The sequence below is a fragment of the Phaseolus vulgaris genome, chromosome 1 (assembly GCF_000499845.2).
Source record: "Phaseolus vulgaris cultivar G19833 chromosome 1, P. vulgaris v2.0, whole genome shotgun sequence".
In the NCBI taxonomy this organism is placed as follows: domain Eukaryota; kingdom Viridiplantae; phylum Streptophyta; class Magnoliopsida; order Fabales; family Fabaceae; genus Phaseolus; species Phaseolus vulgaris.
The window spans coordinates 50,689,705-50,705,757 of record NC_023759.2 but is presented as its reverse complement, the minus strand read 5'-3'; the positions used below and the strand labels follow the sequence as shown (position 1 = coordinate 50,705,757).

The 16,053-nt window shown below is 30.0% G+C and overlaps 2 protein-coding genes and 1 non-coding gene across 3 annotated transcripts; 2 read left to right on the top strand and 1 right to left on the bottom strand.

Annotated features, from left to right (window-relative positions):
- Positions 1–4,652: 4,652 nt before the first annotated feature.
- LOC137815217 (serine/threonine protein phosphatase 2A 57 kDa regulatory subunit B' theta isoform-like) lies at positions 4,653–10,056 on the top strand. Its single transcript, XM_068618304.1, has 3 exons — positions 4,653–5,054; positions 5,157–6,403; positions 9,539–10,056. Exons 2-3 carry the CDS (start codon positions 5,204–5,206, stop codon positions 9,896–9,898), a joined length of 1,560 nt encoding a protein of 519 aa, XP_068474405.1. The 5' UTR covers positions 4,653–5,054; positions 5,157–5,203; the 3' UTR covers positions 9,899–10,056.
- A 2,269-nt stretch (positions 10,057–12,325) lies between these two features.
- On the top strand, positions 12,326–14,992 carry LOC137815218 (protein HHL1, chloroplastic). Its single transcript, XM_068618305.1, has 6 exons — positions 12,326–12,644; positions 12,811–12,948; positions 13,700–13,786; positions 13,920–13,967; positions 14,267–14,409; positions 14,632–14,992. Exons 1-6 carry the CDS (start codon positions 12,369–12,371, stop codon positions 14,642–14,644), a joined length of 705 nt encoding a protein of 234 aa, XP_068474406.1. The 5' UTR covers positions 12,326–12,368; the 3' UTR covers positions 14,645–14,992.
- Positions 13,007–13,078, bottom strand: TRNAP-AGG (transfer RNA proline (anticodon AGG)). The gene has a single exon. It is a non-coding gene; the product is annotated as a tRNA-Pro (tRNA).
- Positions 14,993–16,053: the final 1,061 nt, after the last annotated feature.

The following is a 16,053-nucleotide window of genomic DNA, read 5'->3' as shown; positions in this document are numbered from 1 at the left end:
AATCATGATTTTTTAAGTTTACTCATTTTTTATGTTTATAAATCTTGTTAGAGGGAAATAAACATATTCTGTGGAATTCAAGTTTTTACTTATTCTTTTGAAAATATAATTTTGGGTTAAGTTTCATTTTTTCTAATAATAAAATTAATATATGAACCATTAATATTTGCTAATAAAAAAAAGTATTATATTTTGTGATGAATATATTGTTAATGATAGATAATTCTTTTACATTGTACCCTTAGTGTGAATATAAGCTGTTTATAAATATTTACAAACTTATTCAATAATAAGAAATAAATAAAAAATGGGTTCATGTTTTTCAAATAAAAAATCCCTAAGTTTTCCAATTTTTTCTATCCCAACGTGTATCATAGTGTCATCAAATCATATTTATCTCACCAAATTAAAAGTTGTCACAAGTAACTCAACATTCCATTAACATAATATAATATGGAAATGTTTATTTTAAAGTTAGATAAAAATATGAATATTATTTTTAAAAAAACTACAGCAGAGACGGATGTAAATTTTCGATAATAAAATCATTCTATTTTTATTAATACAAAACATACATTTCAAAAATTTTGAAACTTAATTTTTAATCTTTATATATTTTACGTAAATTAATCAATATTTTATTTTTCAATAACGAAAGTGAATATCACTTTATATTAGACATATAAAAGATTAATGTTATTTTATTTAAAACGGAATGAATGTCTTTAAATTTTTTTAAAAAATACATAATTATCATTTTACTACAAATTAAAAGAGACAAATATTAATTTTAATTTAGAGGAGTGTGTACATCATTTAATATAATATAAAAGGATATGAATATAATTTTTATTCCACTGTGTAAAGAAGGAAAATTGGTTAGGTTAAATGTAAACGTAAATAAAAAACATTTTCTCAGTTTTATAAAATTTAAAAATTCCTAAAATTCTGCTAAAATATAACATGAAAATAATTGTGGTCTTTAATTATAGTGATACGTTAAATCTGGTGAAACAATTTATATAATAATAGTAACTAAAAGTAATGAAAAGTAATGAATGATTACTAATAATTTATGATCATTTATGAAGAAGACTTTAAGATTAGAGTGAATTTATTTTCCGTGAATGCAGTGTATTACTTAAACTTTATTTATAGAAAATATTTTTATTTATTTAGTTTTTTTTTAGTTTTTTTATTAATGTATCTATAAATTACTTATGTACGTGTTTATGTGTGATTTTTTTTTTTAATATATAAATATTCTTCTTATTTGAGGTGTTAAATGAAAAGTCAACTTTATAATAATGTCAATATACGAGTTTTTATATATATAAAAAAATACAAAGTATGTAAAAAAAGAAGAAAGTCTAAACCTTAGTTATATATGTCTATAATTTTATTACATGTATTGGGTCAATCTTTATTTTTTTAATTGTTGTTCTACGATTTTAGTTAACTTATTTATTTCTGCCATTTTAGTTTTTATGTTTAGGAATTTTTTTGACTAAATCTTCAAATATATATACACTTGAATTAAAAATATTTTTACTGTACTTTAACAAAATGTATTAAATATAGGGTTTAACTAGTTCAAAATAAAACAAACACACAATTAATTACTAAGCTAAAATTGTCAAAATTACACGTTAGAAATTCAATTAAAAAATTATAATTATAATTTAAGTTGCTGTTTAGATTTTAAACTTTTTAATTTTTAACCTCAAATCTGTTTAGTTGATATTCTTAAAATTAATTATCATATGAAGTATTATCTGTCGTGAAATTCAAAGTTTTATAATTAAAAAAATAAATATTCGTTTTTAAAATCACTTTTATATTTTCTCATACAGTGTCAATGTTTTGAGGTAAAATTCATCAAGACAATGTTTAAAATAATTAACACATTCAACTTTAAATTTAGAACTTTATTGTAGTTTTATTTTTAAAAAATTGAAAGGAATAAAGTGGAATTATTGAATGTTGTGAATATTTTTTTCTCGTAATTGTAAATTTTGTTGTAAACTTTTTTTTTAATTATTATTATAATAAAAGTTGATTACTATACGGTGCGTGTGGGTTGATTTGACAAGTTGTGGATTGCAGCAGACTTGAAATGAAAATTAGTCCAAAATGAAACACACATTCATCATTGATTCTACAAAATTGACTTTTTGAGTTGTGAAATTAATAGGAATATGAAAATTTATGATTATGATAATTAAATTAAAAACAGAAAAATCGTAGGTCAACAAACAACCACCACCACGAAGACAGCAAAACCGTGTTTGCTTCGTGTAATGTCTTTTCGGAACATTTCATATTATTAATATCAAATAATCTATTGTTAAAGCTTTTCCAGCCACTCAACTCTTTCAAGATCTTTTCACTCTTAATTTCTTAATTAATGCCTTTAAAGTTCCACCTAACTTTTATTTTACCATCACCATAATCATTTTTCTACTTACTATCTTACTCTATCAAAATAATAATCATATCCATACAAAAAAAATTAATTAAGAATTTTTCTTCTCCATGTCGAAGTGCATTTTAGAGATAAAATTGTGAGGGAATATTGTGAGGGAATACTGACTTCCAAAGTGGACAATACTTTAAATGTGGTGATTAACCTGTCAATACGTCTTTTAATGATAAAACTGTGACGAAACACTGACTTTTAAAACGGATAAAACCTTAGATGTGGTGATTAACATGCCGATGCATCTTTTAAAGATAAAACCGTGACGGAACACTGACTTCTTAGGTGGACAATACCTTTATCGAGACGTCTTTTAGAGATAAAATCGTGTCATAACATTAACTTCCAAAGTGGACAATACTACTATCGAAACGTCTTTTAAGAAAAAAATCGTGAGGAAATACCGACTTTCAAAACAGATAATAAATCGAATACGGTGGTTGACCCTAACAATGTTATCAACTTATCAAAATATATTTAGATTTTATGTTATGAAAAAGTAAAAAAAAATTAAATTTGAGTTATTAACGAATAAGTTATTATTAATTTTTAAAATATTGATGAACTATTATGTATTTGTATATAATATCAATGTTTTTTTTTTTATATATAAACTATTACAGGTATTTTTTTTTATCTTCTCAAATAAGTTGTTCACTTTAAATAAGTTAACTTTCTATATTATAATCTGATTACAGAATGTTATAAATATGTTATTTAAAATAACTATTATATTTTTTAAATATTAATATATTGCAATATTTATATTATCAATTTATTCTGATTATAATTTTGACTTATATTGACGCTCAAAATTTGACAATATCGTCGATTTTGTCCGTTTAAATTAAATTTCTTTGTGAATTTTTCTATTAATTTTCGTGGGATACGAATTTGTTGTGATTGTCGTAGTTTAAAGGAAAATCACCACCAATTTGTCTTATTTTTTTTTTAAATAGGACAAAATTTATAACATTATTGTAAAACTTTTGGAGAATATTTAAAGTAGTTATCGTAATTAAATATGAAAGCTGTTCCTTTATGAGTTCATTTTAATTAAGTAATTAATATTAATATTATATTTTAATAATTTATTTACTTCTACTGTCAAAATAATTGTTGTATTGCTAATATATCCTGCAAATAAATATTAAGCAAATATAAACATTTTACTATTTCAAATAAAAAATTGATTAATCATCTAAAATATATAAAAATTATAAACAGCATATAAAAAATATAGACATGTACTATATTAAAAGTTAAAATGTATTTTTCTGAAAATAACACGATCTTTCATGAGAGAATTACACTTAAGTATAGTAGAATAATTATAATGAGCCTTTTTTAGTATATCAATTGAAAAATTAAAATTTAAAAGTTAAAGTCAATATTTAAATTATAATAAAATCACTTTCGGTGCTGGGAATTAAAATATTTTAAAGCGATTCCTATAAAATCAATAAATTTATTAAAATCGAAAATGTTCGATTTGACAATGTAAATATTATAAATGTAATGGCATTTCCCATGTTAGAATTTAATTGTGTTCTTGATGAGTTATTTCGTAGCAAAAATTGAGATTTATTTGACTATTTCTAACAATAATCACAACTAAAATTTCTGTATTTATTTTTCATTCTTAACCATCACTATCGATATTTATTATTATTATTATTATGTTACTATTATCATTATTTAATTTTGATGTAGCTTTTGCTCAGTAAAAATCTAATTTAGATTCAAAACTCAGTTTTTAAATGATGAAACAACATTTTTTTTTGCTTATACATAAAAAAAAAAACTTTTATAATTTATCTTAACAAAAAGAAAATCTGAATACCTAACTGATAAATTGATTGAAGTTGGTCCAAGTAAATAAATTCTATAAATATTTTTTCTAATACTGTTAATATAATCTTACAGATAATTTATATACTATTTTTCCTTCCAAATATCTTACAAAAATAAAATTGTAATAAAATATCGATCTTTAAAACAAATAATAATTTAAATTAAAATTAGAATCCAAACCCATAGTAGGTATATGGTTGCCCTGCATGTGCTTCATTCGACTTTTTCTTCATTTCAGAATTATTTAAATTATTTAAATTTTATATTATCTGCAGAGCACAAATGGTCAGAAGTTGAAATTCTGGTTTATTTATTTTTTAACTGAAAGCGAATAAATATATACATTCTCAAAAAAAAAAAAACAACATGAAAATAAACGAAAAAGGGAAATCTGCGGAACATTCTTCGTCTCGCTCTTGCTCTTTTGTGTCTCCGATATTTTGAATTCTGAAGAATTCTCAAACTCTCTGTTTCTGATCATCGACCCTGATCTCTGTTTCCCTTCATCACTGTTTCTGATCCCAAAGGGTCGAAGCTTTTCGCGTCAAAATCTAATTTTGTAGGCTCCATCATCACTATGGGTAGAATCACCAAACTGGGTTTTCTTCTCTTACCCAGATAAGTCAAAGGGTTTCTTCTTTCTCTCATCTTTCGCTGCTATCGCCAACGCATCATCGTATCAATTTTCGGACAAGTGCACAAACGACAACATTTGTATCTGGTCGCTACTCGTTCCAATTGCGTGTTTCTTGTTCAGATTGTGGAGTTTACGAAGTTTAGGCATCTCTTTGTGTTTTGTTTTTGATTTTGATTTTGTTTTCAGGTGAGAAGAAAAAGGGTAAGGATTGTTCCGTGTTTGTTTGATGAATTATGTTCAATAAGATATTCAGTAAACTCCCTCGAAAGTCATCGAAAGGTTCCGAACACGGTGGAAGTGGAAAAGGCCACCATGGTGTTACCACTTCTTCGAAGAACAGCGATTCTGTTAGTGTTTCCCCAGGTGGCACCAAACCGGGGAATTCTTCACAGAATCATGGTAACAGAGTTCTATTACCGAAGGTTGTGAATGACAACAATGTTCACAGCAACCCCAACAACGGGAATTTGGGTTCCTACGAGGCATTGCCTATATTCAGGGATGTTCCTTCTTCTGAGAAGCCAACTTTGTTTGTGAAGAAGCTTAGAATGTGTTGTGTGGTGTTTGACTTCACTGACCCCGCCAAACACCTCAAGGAGAAGGAGATTAAGAGACAGACCTTGGTGGAACTCGTGGATTATGTGACTTCTGCGAATGCTAAGTTCGCGGAGAATGTGATGCAGGAGGTTGTGAAAATGGTGTCTTCAAACATATTCAGAACACTTAGTCCTCAGCCACGGGAGAACAAGATCGTTGATGGTGTTGATGTGGAGGAGGAGGAGCCTTCCATGGATCCTGCTTGGCCTCATTTGCAGATTGTGTACGAGCTTTTTCTGCGGTTTGTGGCCTCACCTGAGCTGGATGCGAAGTTGGCCAAGAGATACATTGATCAGTCCTTCGTTTTGAAGCTGCTGGATTTGTTTGACTCGGAGGATCCGAGGGAGAGGGAGTACTTGAAGATGACTCTGCACCGAATCTATGGCAAATTCATGGCGCATCGCCCTTTCATCAGGAAGGCCATCAACAATGTGTTCTTTAATTTTATTTTTGAGACTGAGAAGCATAATGGTATTGCTGAGTTCTTGGAGATTCTTGGGAGCATCATCAATGGTTTTGCACTGCCATTGAAGGAAGAACATAAACTGTTTCTTGTTCGCATACTGATTCCTCTGCACAAGCCAAAGTGCTTGGCGATGTATCATCAACAGTTGTCTTATTGCATTACTCAGTTTGTGGAGAAAGACTGCAAACTTGCTGATACAATTATCAGGGGGCTATTGAAGTACTGGCCCATAACAAATAGTTCTAAGGAAGTTATGTTCCTGGGTGAGTTAGAAGAAGTCTTGGAAGCAACTCAACCCCCAGAATTCCAGCGTTGTATGATGCCGTTGTTTCGCCGAATTGCCCGTTGTTTGAATAGTCCTCATTTTCAGGTATTAATTCTCTCTGGCAACTTCCTTTACCGATTACTGAAAGAAAGTTATACTTCAGTTCACTTTCTCTTGTTGAGAAGCTGTTTTGATAGCTTAATGCATATTTTGTTTTGCAGTTTTGAACTTGAAACGTAACACACTTATCAAAATAAGAAACTCAATCCTTTTGTTTCGTTATGCCTTCTTAAAACACGGAATCAAGATTTCAAATTGCAATTGTGGTAACAGTTTTGTCCCATTTCTTGATATTGTGGGAAATTGCAGCCAATATGGCCACGATTGGGGTTGTTCTCACTTAAAAAACCTTGATGTTGCAGCCAAAACCATGATCATGGACCATTTTCTTAAACACTGCACGGAGTGATGGAATTCATTCATATCTATGCCCTCTAATGACTTGGGCTTTAGAAGTAAATAATCGTAGTTCCCCATTGCAAGTATGAGATTCTAGTGTGGGAATTATCGGGCCTAACCATAATGGTTAACTTTTATGGTTTAGCTCTCCCAAGATTCTTATCAATTGGTTTAAGAGTTTTCTACCATGTCTATTAGCACAAAATGTGCAACGCCAGTGGTGACACTAGCGTTGTAGTGTTTGCCCAAGACTAGTCAAAGAGCCAGTGCATTGCTAGCTCGTGTGGGTGCTGGGATTGTAGAGCTTTGTGGGAATTTAGGATTTAGGATTTAACTGCAAGATGCAAGACTTATGGTGTGTTCTCCCACGGTTCTTATCAATTTACTGGTAAGAAACCATATTCTAGGATGTAAAGATATAATCCAGAAATTGTTACATTACATGTCGAATTATCACATAGACATAAATCATATGGAAGCACAGTCAGCTTTAGTAAATCATTGTTTTGAGTAAGTCATAGAATCATGTTCTACTATGATGAATCCTACCTGATAAGGTTTTGATCATGCCTGCAGATTTATGTATTTGTTTTGTACCTTCCATCTCTGATATCCTTCCCTCTTTCTATATGTTTGGAGAAGGCCTGAGAATAGCTTTAAAATTTCTCATATTCCCTCTTACATAAAAGCTAAGCATGGAAGAAGCGTATGTAAAACCTTGTGTTAAAATAATTTTAATTAAGTGAACTGGGGGGAGGGGGAAGCAAGGATTGAACTCTTAACTAGTTGATTGAACACAACATTGAGTAGCTAAATTATCTTGAAAGGATGAGGTGTTGAATGTAGGATCAAGAATTGGTTTCTATATTTTTATGTCTAACTGGTTCTCTAAGGTTTATATTCTCTGTAGTAAATGAATATACAAGGCTGTTCTTTCCCTCTGAAGAAGGGATTGATTATATCATCTGTGTGATGTGTCAACCTCTTTCTTTTTCATCCTTTTAAACTTTTGCTGGCTGCCCATTAATTATGGGCATATGCCTAATTGACTCGAATGAGGACAGATTTTTTTTTTTATAATTTCACACTTAGAAAATCTATTTGTGACTATAAATAATTCGGTGGACTGCTTGCATTGTACATGCAGATTATCTACCACTTACTTTATAGCTTAATTTTGATTGTTGATGATATTATCTGAAGAGTTGAAAGAGACCATAATCTTCATCAAACAATCTACCATATCATGTGATGTGATAAATGTAATCAGTAGACTTTAAATCTAACTCAATCTTATACATTTATCTCTAGTCGACGTGTGATCTCGAAATCAATGTCAAAGATTATAGTATGGTGCTTGTGAATTATTATTAATTCCCTGCAATAACTTTGAAAATTTAAGTTAAAATCCAGTTTAATGGTTTCTATCCAATTTGACTTTCCTTTATCAAATTTAGACTCTTGTAATATGCTGTAATTATTACGCCGTGGGCTGTAAGCAAGGTAAAATAATTCTTATTACATAAGTCTTACTGTGTGATTGCTGTACAGTGAACTATCCTCAGTAGTCTCTCTTTAGATAATTTTAAGTGGTTACAAAGATAGTCAAAGATCTCATTTTGCTTAACAGTATGGTAATGATAGCTGTCATCCAGTAAGTTGACATTTTGGAGATTATATGTCATTCTTTGACTGGATTAACTAAGTCTTTGGCCAATTTCTCAGATAACTTGGATACAATTTGACTTCCATTATGTTCAAGTGAAAGGGCATCCAAAGCCCTTTCCGTAGACCAAAAGCTCCACATAATAAGGATATCCTCTCCCTTGATCTTGCAAATGACAAGAAAGCATGTTTAAAAATGTTAGATCATGCTCATTTCATTGTATAAGTGTTTGCGTGAATAGGAGACGCTCTATAGCTTTCTCAGAATATTTTTATGAATGGATTCTATGAATTTTTTGTTACATTAACCGGGTCATGAGACTGACCTAAGCTAGAAAAATAAGTCAGGTGTTGATATTGTTGTTAGGAGTGTATTTTTGAACTGCTCTTACATTCTCTGCTGCAATTTGCAAGAGTCTACACTTGATAATTGCGCTGAGTGATGTTTCAATTTCTCATGTGATGTTCATAAATGATTATTATGCATTCATTGAATGATACATGTGAAAGTACAAAATGGAGTCTAACAAAACTAACAATGATCTGTTAAGTTTTATTTGTCATGATGTCCTAGGACAAAACTTGGTTGTTTTATGGTGATGATCTCAAATCAAAATTAGAGTTTGACCCTGTGAATACACCTTTTTTTAACACTGACCTTTTCTATGCATGCGAAAATCCACTTTTAATTGAAGAAATAAACAATACCACACTACATAAATCACTCCAACCAAGATCAATTCCTTTTGTCCCCAAACTTTTCCCACCTCATTTTGGATGCATTTGTGAGGTTTCCGTGCATGCACTTTTCCAAAATCACGACTTTCATTTTTCACCACTCACACCACTAAGGCACACCCACCAAAATCACCAAACTTGGCCAAGTCCAAACCCAACCAAGATCAATTCCTTTTGCCCCAAACTTTTCACACCACATTTTAGATGCATTTGTGAGGTTTCTGTTGAGGCACGACTTTTCCAAAACCATGAATTTCATTTTTCACTTAAGTCTTGTCCTTTTGTCTTTCCCTGAATTAGTAGGGTTGTTTTGTAGTTGCAATATTATATTTTCCCTTGAAGATCCACAAACATGTATCTTGTCTCTTTTCTTCTCAGGTGGCAGAAAGAGCTTTGTTCTTGTGGAACAATGATCATATCGTGAACTTAATCAAGCAAAACAGAAAAGTGATCCTACCCATCATCTTCCCTGCATTGGAGAGAAATGCTAGAAGTCATTGGAACCAAGCCGTCCATAGTTTGACCTTAAATGTGCGGAAGATTTTTAATGATGTCGACGCTGATCTCTCCAAAGAATGTTTGCAAAAGTTTGAGGAAGACGAGTCAAAGGAAAGTGAAGTGAAAGCAGGGCGTGAAGCCACGTGGAAACGGTTGGAGGAGCTTGCCATGAAGAAAGCTGCAAGTGGGGAGGCAGTGCTTATTGGTAACAAAGCACCAACTCGCCCCTCTGCAGGTTAGATAGAACTGGAATATGTGTATTCTGCTCCAATAGCTTCATTTTTTCAAAAAAAGATTTTTATAGTAATTTTTTTTGCATGTGATGGGTTGGCCAAGAGGGGCAATTTCTTGAATACTTTCTTATTCACTTCTTATAGAAGGCTATCATTAGTAGCAAATATCTCATGCAAGCCAACATCAAAATCTTTATTATCAGTATACATATACATATATATATATATATATTCCGACCAACCTCAAGTTCGAGAGATAAGGTCAATCATCGCATTCGAGGTATTATTCACTTTGGAGGTCAGTATTGTGTCACAGTTTTGTCCTTAAAAGGTGTTTCAGAAGATTAGAGAAGAAAACAATATATAAACCGTCTTTCACTTTGATTCCTAAACGATATTGACCTCGATTTCTGAACGATATGAGACTAAACGATATTGACCTCGATTTCTGAACGATAAGAGACTATATTGACGATACAAAACAATATATATTAAGGAAAACTTAGAAACAAGAAGCTCTTTTCTAACGTTGAATTTGTCTCCATTTGACCTGTTTTGGTCCACAATCCAATGTATGGGTTGAATTTGAATTGCATGCTGGACTTTTCCTGTGGGGCAATTCTGTTGTGTGCTGTTCCCACGTCTTGGATAACATTTCCCCAATGGACAATCCCTTCAAGAATGTTCATTTTTTTTCTTTCTACATTTCATTTTTTTATGAGGAATTAATGATTTGCCAACTACTAATTCAGGACATGAAAAGTCTTCAACCTCTAACAATCCTTACATTTTATCTTATTTCAAGAAGACAGAGAGAGGTTCAATCTCCATTTTTTTTGGAAACTTATAATATGTAAATTCATCAAAATGTTTGTCTGTACAATTTCAATTAATTAACAATCTATTAATTTTTTTTTCAAAAATTAAGGGAGGTTAATTTATTGTTTAAAGGTTATCAGTGTAATTAACAGTTAAAGGACATTAACGTAGGGATTGAAAAAATTAAACACGTGTGTAGAATTTCAAATTAATTAATAATGTTTTGATATGTTTAATGGTCTTAATATTACTGAGAAGTGAAGACTAATGATAATTTAAATATACATTTCTCTTATATTAAACGCTCCAAATTGATGTTTGACTTAAAGATGTTATTCCAAATAAATTTGAATATTAATGTTGTCTATTAGAATGAAAAAATATTCTGAAAATGAAATTATTCTCTTTAAATCAAGTTGAATTTACATCTCACATTAAATGTTTTTGTTTTTTCTGAAATGTAGTGTACTCAAGTTATCTCTCTAAATTAGCTAGAGAAACGATTGTTAAAACAAATATAGTGGGATTATTTAAATAAAAATATTTTTAGTTGGTATTTTTTTTCTTCCAAACATTTATTATATAATTAAAAAAGGGACTTATATAATTCGTTTATTATTGTCACTTATCTCTATTTTATAATATTAGGACATAGAGATAAAATAATTAAATGTTCAAAATATCCATACATGTTTATGGATAAAAATTCATATCGTTTACTTTATAAAAAAAATTATCGTAAGAAAAGGATATTAAATTAGTTGAAATAATTATTATCATATGGCATGACGAGATATATATTAAATTATTACCAAATGGCAATAAGTACAGTTTTGAAAATTTCAAAGTAATAAAAAATTTAAACAATCAAGTTAAATGAAATCTTGTTTATAAAATTAAGAATATTCTTGTAGATTCAATCATCAATATATTTTTAAGATAATAATAAAAGATATGTCGAAATAAACGTTTCAAAAGTACTATATTATATAATACTGAGGGACACTGGTGCGACACAAACATTTCGATACGCATAATTTTTAAAATGTAAAACACTAAGACACAAATATATATATTATATAATTATGAATTATATAAATTGATAATATAAAGATTTACGTGCACAAATATATTTTAGTTTTTTTGACTGAAAAAATGTTTTCATTGCTGGTTCAAAAGAATTTGTTCTTATTTTTATAATCACAATACAAATTTATATAATAAGTTTAAATTTTTAAAAAATTAATGTATTTTTTTTTTAAATTATGTTCAAACGGTGCTAAAATAGTCAGAGATCTAACAAATATTTTTTAAATTAAACACTTCACCAATACGTATCATATGAGTGGTGGTGTCCAATACGACATATCATTTATGGGACGTGCCTCGTAAGTATGGTATATAAAAGAAAAAAAATGAAATATTATTTTTTATAAAATTAAATAATGGATGAGTTATTTATCATCCAACAAGAAAGAAGAATAATATTTAAGGAGGATAATTTTTTAACATTTTTTGTTATATTAGATGGTGTGCGCCTCTCCATCCGCCACGTGTATGGCCTCTGTTCCTCGCAATTATTAATTGAAAAATAAAAAATTAAAAGAAAAATGAGTAGATAAGTAAAACTCACTCACTGGTTCACTTTCTCTGCATCAATGGAAGTGGGAATGTCTCTGAACGCGCTCCTTCGTCTTCCTCCCACGAATTCACGCTTCCTCCACAACGACGACGTTCCGGTGAGACACTCTCTGGTTTCGAACCGGAGGCAGCACCGGAGTTTGAAGGCTCCGCCGCGTCACGTGTTTGTGGTTGAAGCCAAGGGCAAAAAGGGAATGATGTCTCGTCAGTTTCAGCGTTCTGCTCCTCCTCCTCTACCCAAAATTGAAGACGATGGCAATCCCAAATTCGTCATCTTCATTCGCATGGCCAATGTAATCACTCCTTAATTAGCAATTAGTGTTAATTAAATTGCATGTTAAGTTTCTTATTCCATTCTTACCCTTCATTGCATTGCAGGTATTCCTTAATTAGCAATTAGTGTTAATTAAACTGCATGTTAAGTTTCTTATTCCTTTATTGCCCTTCGTTGCATTGCAGGTATACCTTTGGTACCCTCTTAGCATTGTATCAGGTGGCACCACTGCTAAAATCATGGTTGCAGCTAAGGATAATTTTCTCGGCAAGTATATCTACAAAGACACCCTTGATAGAAATCTCGCCGCTGTTATCTACAAAGTAAGCTTTTTTTCTCCACATTTTCTAAACTTGTTTATGCATGTGAAAAAGGGGAAAAGGGGCATTCCGAGAATTGAACTCGGGACCTCTCGCACCCTAAGCGAGAATCATACCACTAGACCAAATGCCCACCTTGAAGAAATTAAATTTTCATAACAACATGAACAATTTTTGTATTGGAATAGGAAATTTTTTGATTGATGGATTTAGAAATAAATATATATAATAAAAGATAAATTTGTAATTAAATGAAAAATATTAAAATAATAGTATTGAAAGAGTGGTATAAAAAGTTTGGGTTGCCAATGTATCAGGAAATGATAGTTTGAGAACTGTATACAACATTGGAATATGTTATGCCTCATGATGCTTGGGTTGTCTATGGGAGATTGGAAAAATTGAGAGTTGGGTGGGGTGTGTTCTTAAACAATTGATGTTTGTTGAGTACTTTATAGCCACGTTTGGGTATTTTTTTCAACAAGGATTTGTCATTCATGGGCTGATGAGCATGATCCTGAAGCTTACTAATGCTAAAATTAGCTAAAACAAAGTTGATTTTGTTAAATTTCAGTGTAAAACTCGTTGAAATGAATTAAAAAGTGTTCATAGTACGGTCATAATAATCTACTTTCATATGTCCAAATAACTGGAGATCTTAGGTAATTGCTAATTACTATATTGGACTGTGTGTGCTTTCTTAATTTTCTCATTGTCCTGTTTCTACTGCTTACTGTTTTTCTTCAATTCAAAGGATGAGAAGGAAGTACAGAAATCTGCATTCAAACAATACCGTGTATTGCGTACAGCTACTGATTTCAGATACGGCTACAAACTTGTTGTAATGCTCTTATACTTTCTTCAATGCCATAACTCAATAAATGTTTCAACTCCAATTTCACTTTTTTCGACATTGAAATTTTATGCATTACGGTAGTTAGAATTCCCTCATTTTCTGTATGGTGAATTTGCAGGAGAATACCAATATAAGAGCTGCACTTTCTACCAGTGATGTTATTGAGGTAACATTCTTGACATGTTCCTCCGTTGTTGTCATCATAATATTTTTGAAGTTTCATACAGAACTTTAAACCTCACGGTGTTAGAGATGTGTAATACAAGAAAGTCTGGTAGTTTACACAAATTTTATTTTTAATCTTGCAGGAAAATATCATTTTCTTAATCATTGAACTTTTTAAATTTTTGAAGCTCGACAATAGTCCATATCATAAAATGTATACTTTCTATCCCAGCATTACAAAGGAATATTTGTGAGATTTTCCCACTAATATATTGTTATGTTTGCATTGCCAAATTGAAGCTCCCCACACAAGATAAGCTAAAAACCGTGCTTGATAAAGTGAAAGACTTTTTTGGTGATGCAAAGGAATCTTTTGGAAAGATAACATCATTGGGCACTACTGCAACGGAGGAGTCAGAGGAAGACACAACAGAAAAAACCAAGTGAGTTTTACATCTTATTGCCTGAAGAAAAACTCTGAACTTGTATTATGTGGGAATTTCATCATATTTTCTTATTTTCTTCTACATTGACCTCCACTTCATGTTAACATTTAATGGAGTTTATCTGATCCTATGAATTTCTCTGAATATTATTCAGCTAACATGGACATGGTAGGTTTCGCAAATTTCTGATGGTTTAGATTATTTTCTTGACGATGGCAGGGTTAAAGGATGAAACTATAGCTGGAAAAGATTTGCTTGAATATTTATGAGGAGCCTGTGACCCTTTGAACTCAGAATGCTCAATTCTGTTTGTGGATTGGCTGGAGAGGAAGCTTCTGTGCACAACAATGCAACTCAAGGTTTTGTTCTGGGATCTGTAACCATCAAAATTATTTTATGTTCTGCAGAGTGAATACAACCTTTGCGATTGATCACTCGTGTATGTTATAATCCATGATGCATTGGAATAGATAACATGTAGGATGAGCATGTGATGGTACCCTTATCAGTTCGAGAGATTCCTGGAACTGTTGTACAAATTACGGGTTTTAATATCTATGCATGACAGAAATTCATTAAATTACTCAGATTGCACTGTCAACTCGTACTCGTGGGTATAATTATATATTATAGGTGATTCGATAATTGGTCGATGTGGTCTCATAAGTCCAGCGGGTGATCTGATATGTTGAAGGATATACTTGAAATAACTCTGATACCATATTAAGAAGTGAACATTAAGCCTAATTTAACATCATAAAATCGATTTATAACGTAAAATTTATACTCACTTATATATTTTGAAATGTTTTAATCATTAAATTTTAAAAACGAGTAATTTACATAAGCTTAATTTGCCTTCTTCGCATGTTAACAGAATGGTGAAATCGTGTATTCTATGCAGCCACTTTTTTTTGTTGGTAAATAATGAGTTAAGATTTTAAACTAAGGATTTTTTTTTTAAAAAAAATCATATTAAATAGCATGTTCTATCACATGAAAAATTGTATAAAATTAATAAAGTATAAAACAAAATTAATGAAAATTTTATTAAAATAAATTATAAGTTATTTAAATTGAAATATAGCATCCATAATGTATTCATTAAAAATGGTATATTAAGATTGCAGTTTTAAAAATTACTTTAAATTTAAATTAATATGAAGTAATGGTAATAAAAAAGAAAAAACTTAATAATTAAAGGTAAATTTAGTAATATAGTGAAAAAACAAATTCTAAGAACATTTCATTTAAGAACGAATAGTGAGGTTTATTTAGTTATACGATTATGTAAAGATATCCATTTGATATTATATTTTAATTGAATAATTTTATTTTTTAATAAAAAATAATTGTCTATTTTCAATAATATAAATAATTAACTAAATAACTTTTATTTTAATATAAAAAATTATATATATATATAAACTGCATTTTTTTTAATTAATTATCCACAAAAATAATAAAATTATACATATTTAAAAAGTGAATACATAGAAATACATGTATTTCGTTAATAATTATAATATGGATTAATTTAATGTGAAATAAAGCTTCTGAATCTTAAAAAAGAATATGCTAAAAAATGAATCCTTGTAGATGTGATTGAGATAGGTAGATGAAATTTATAGCAGAAAAAGC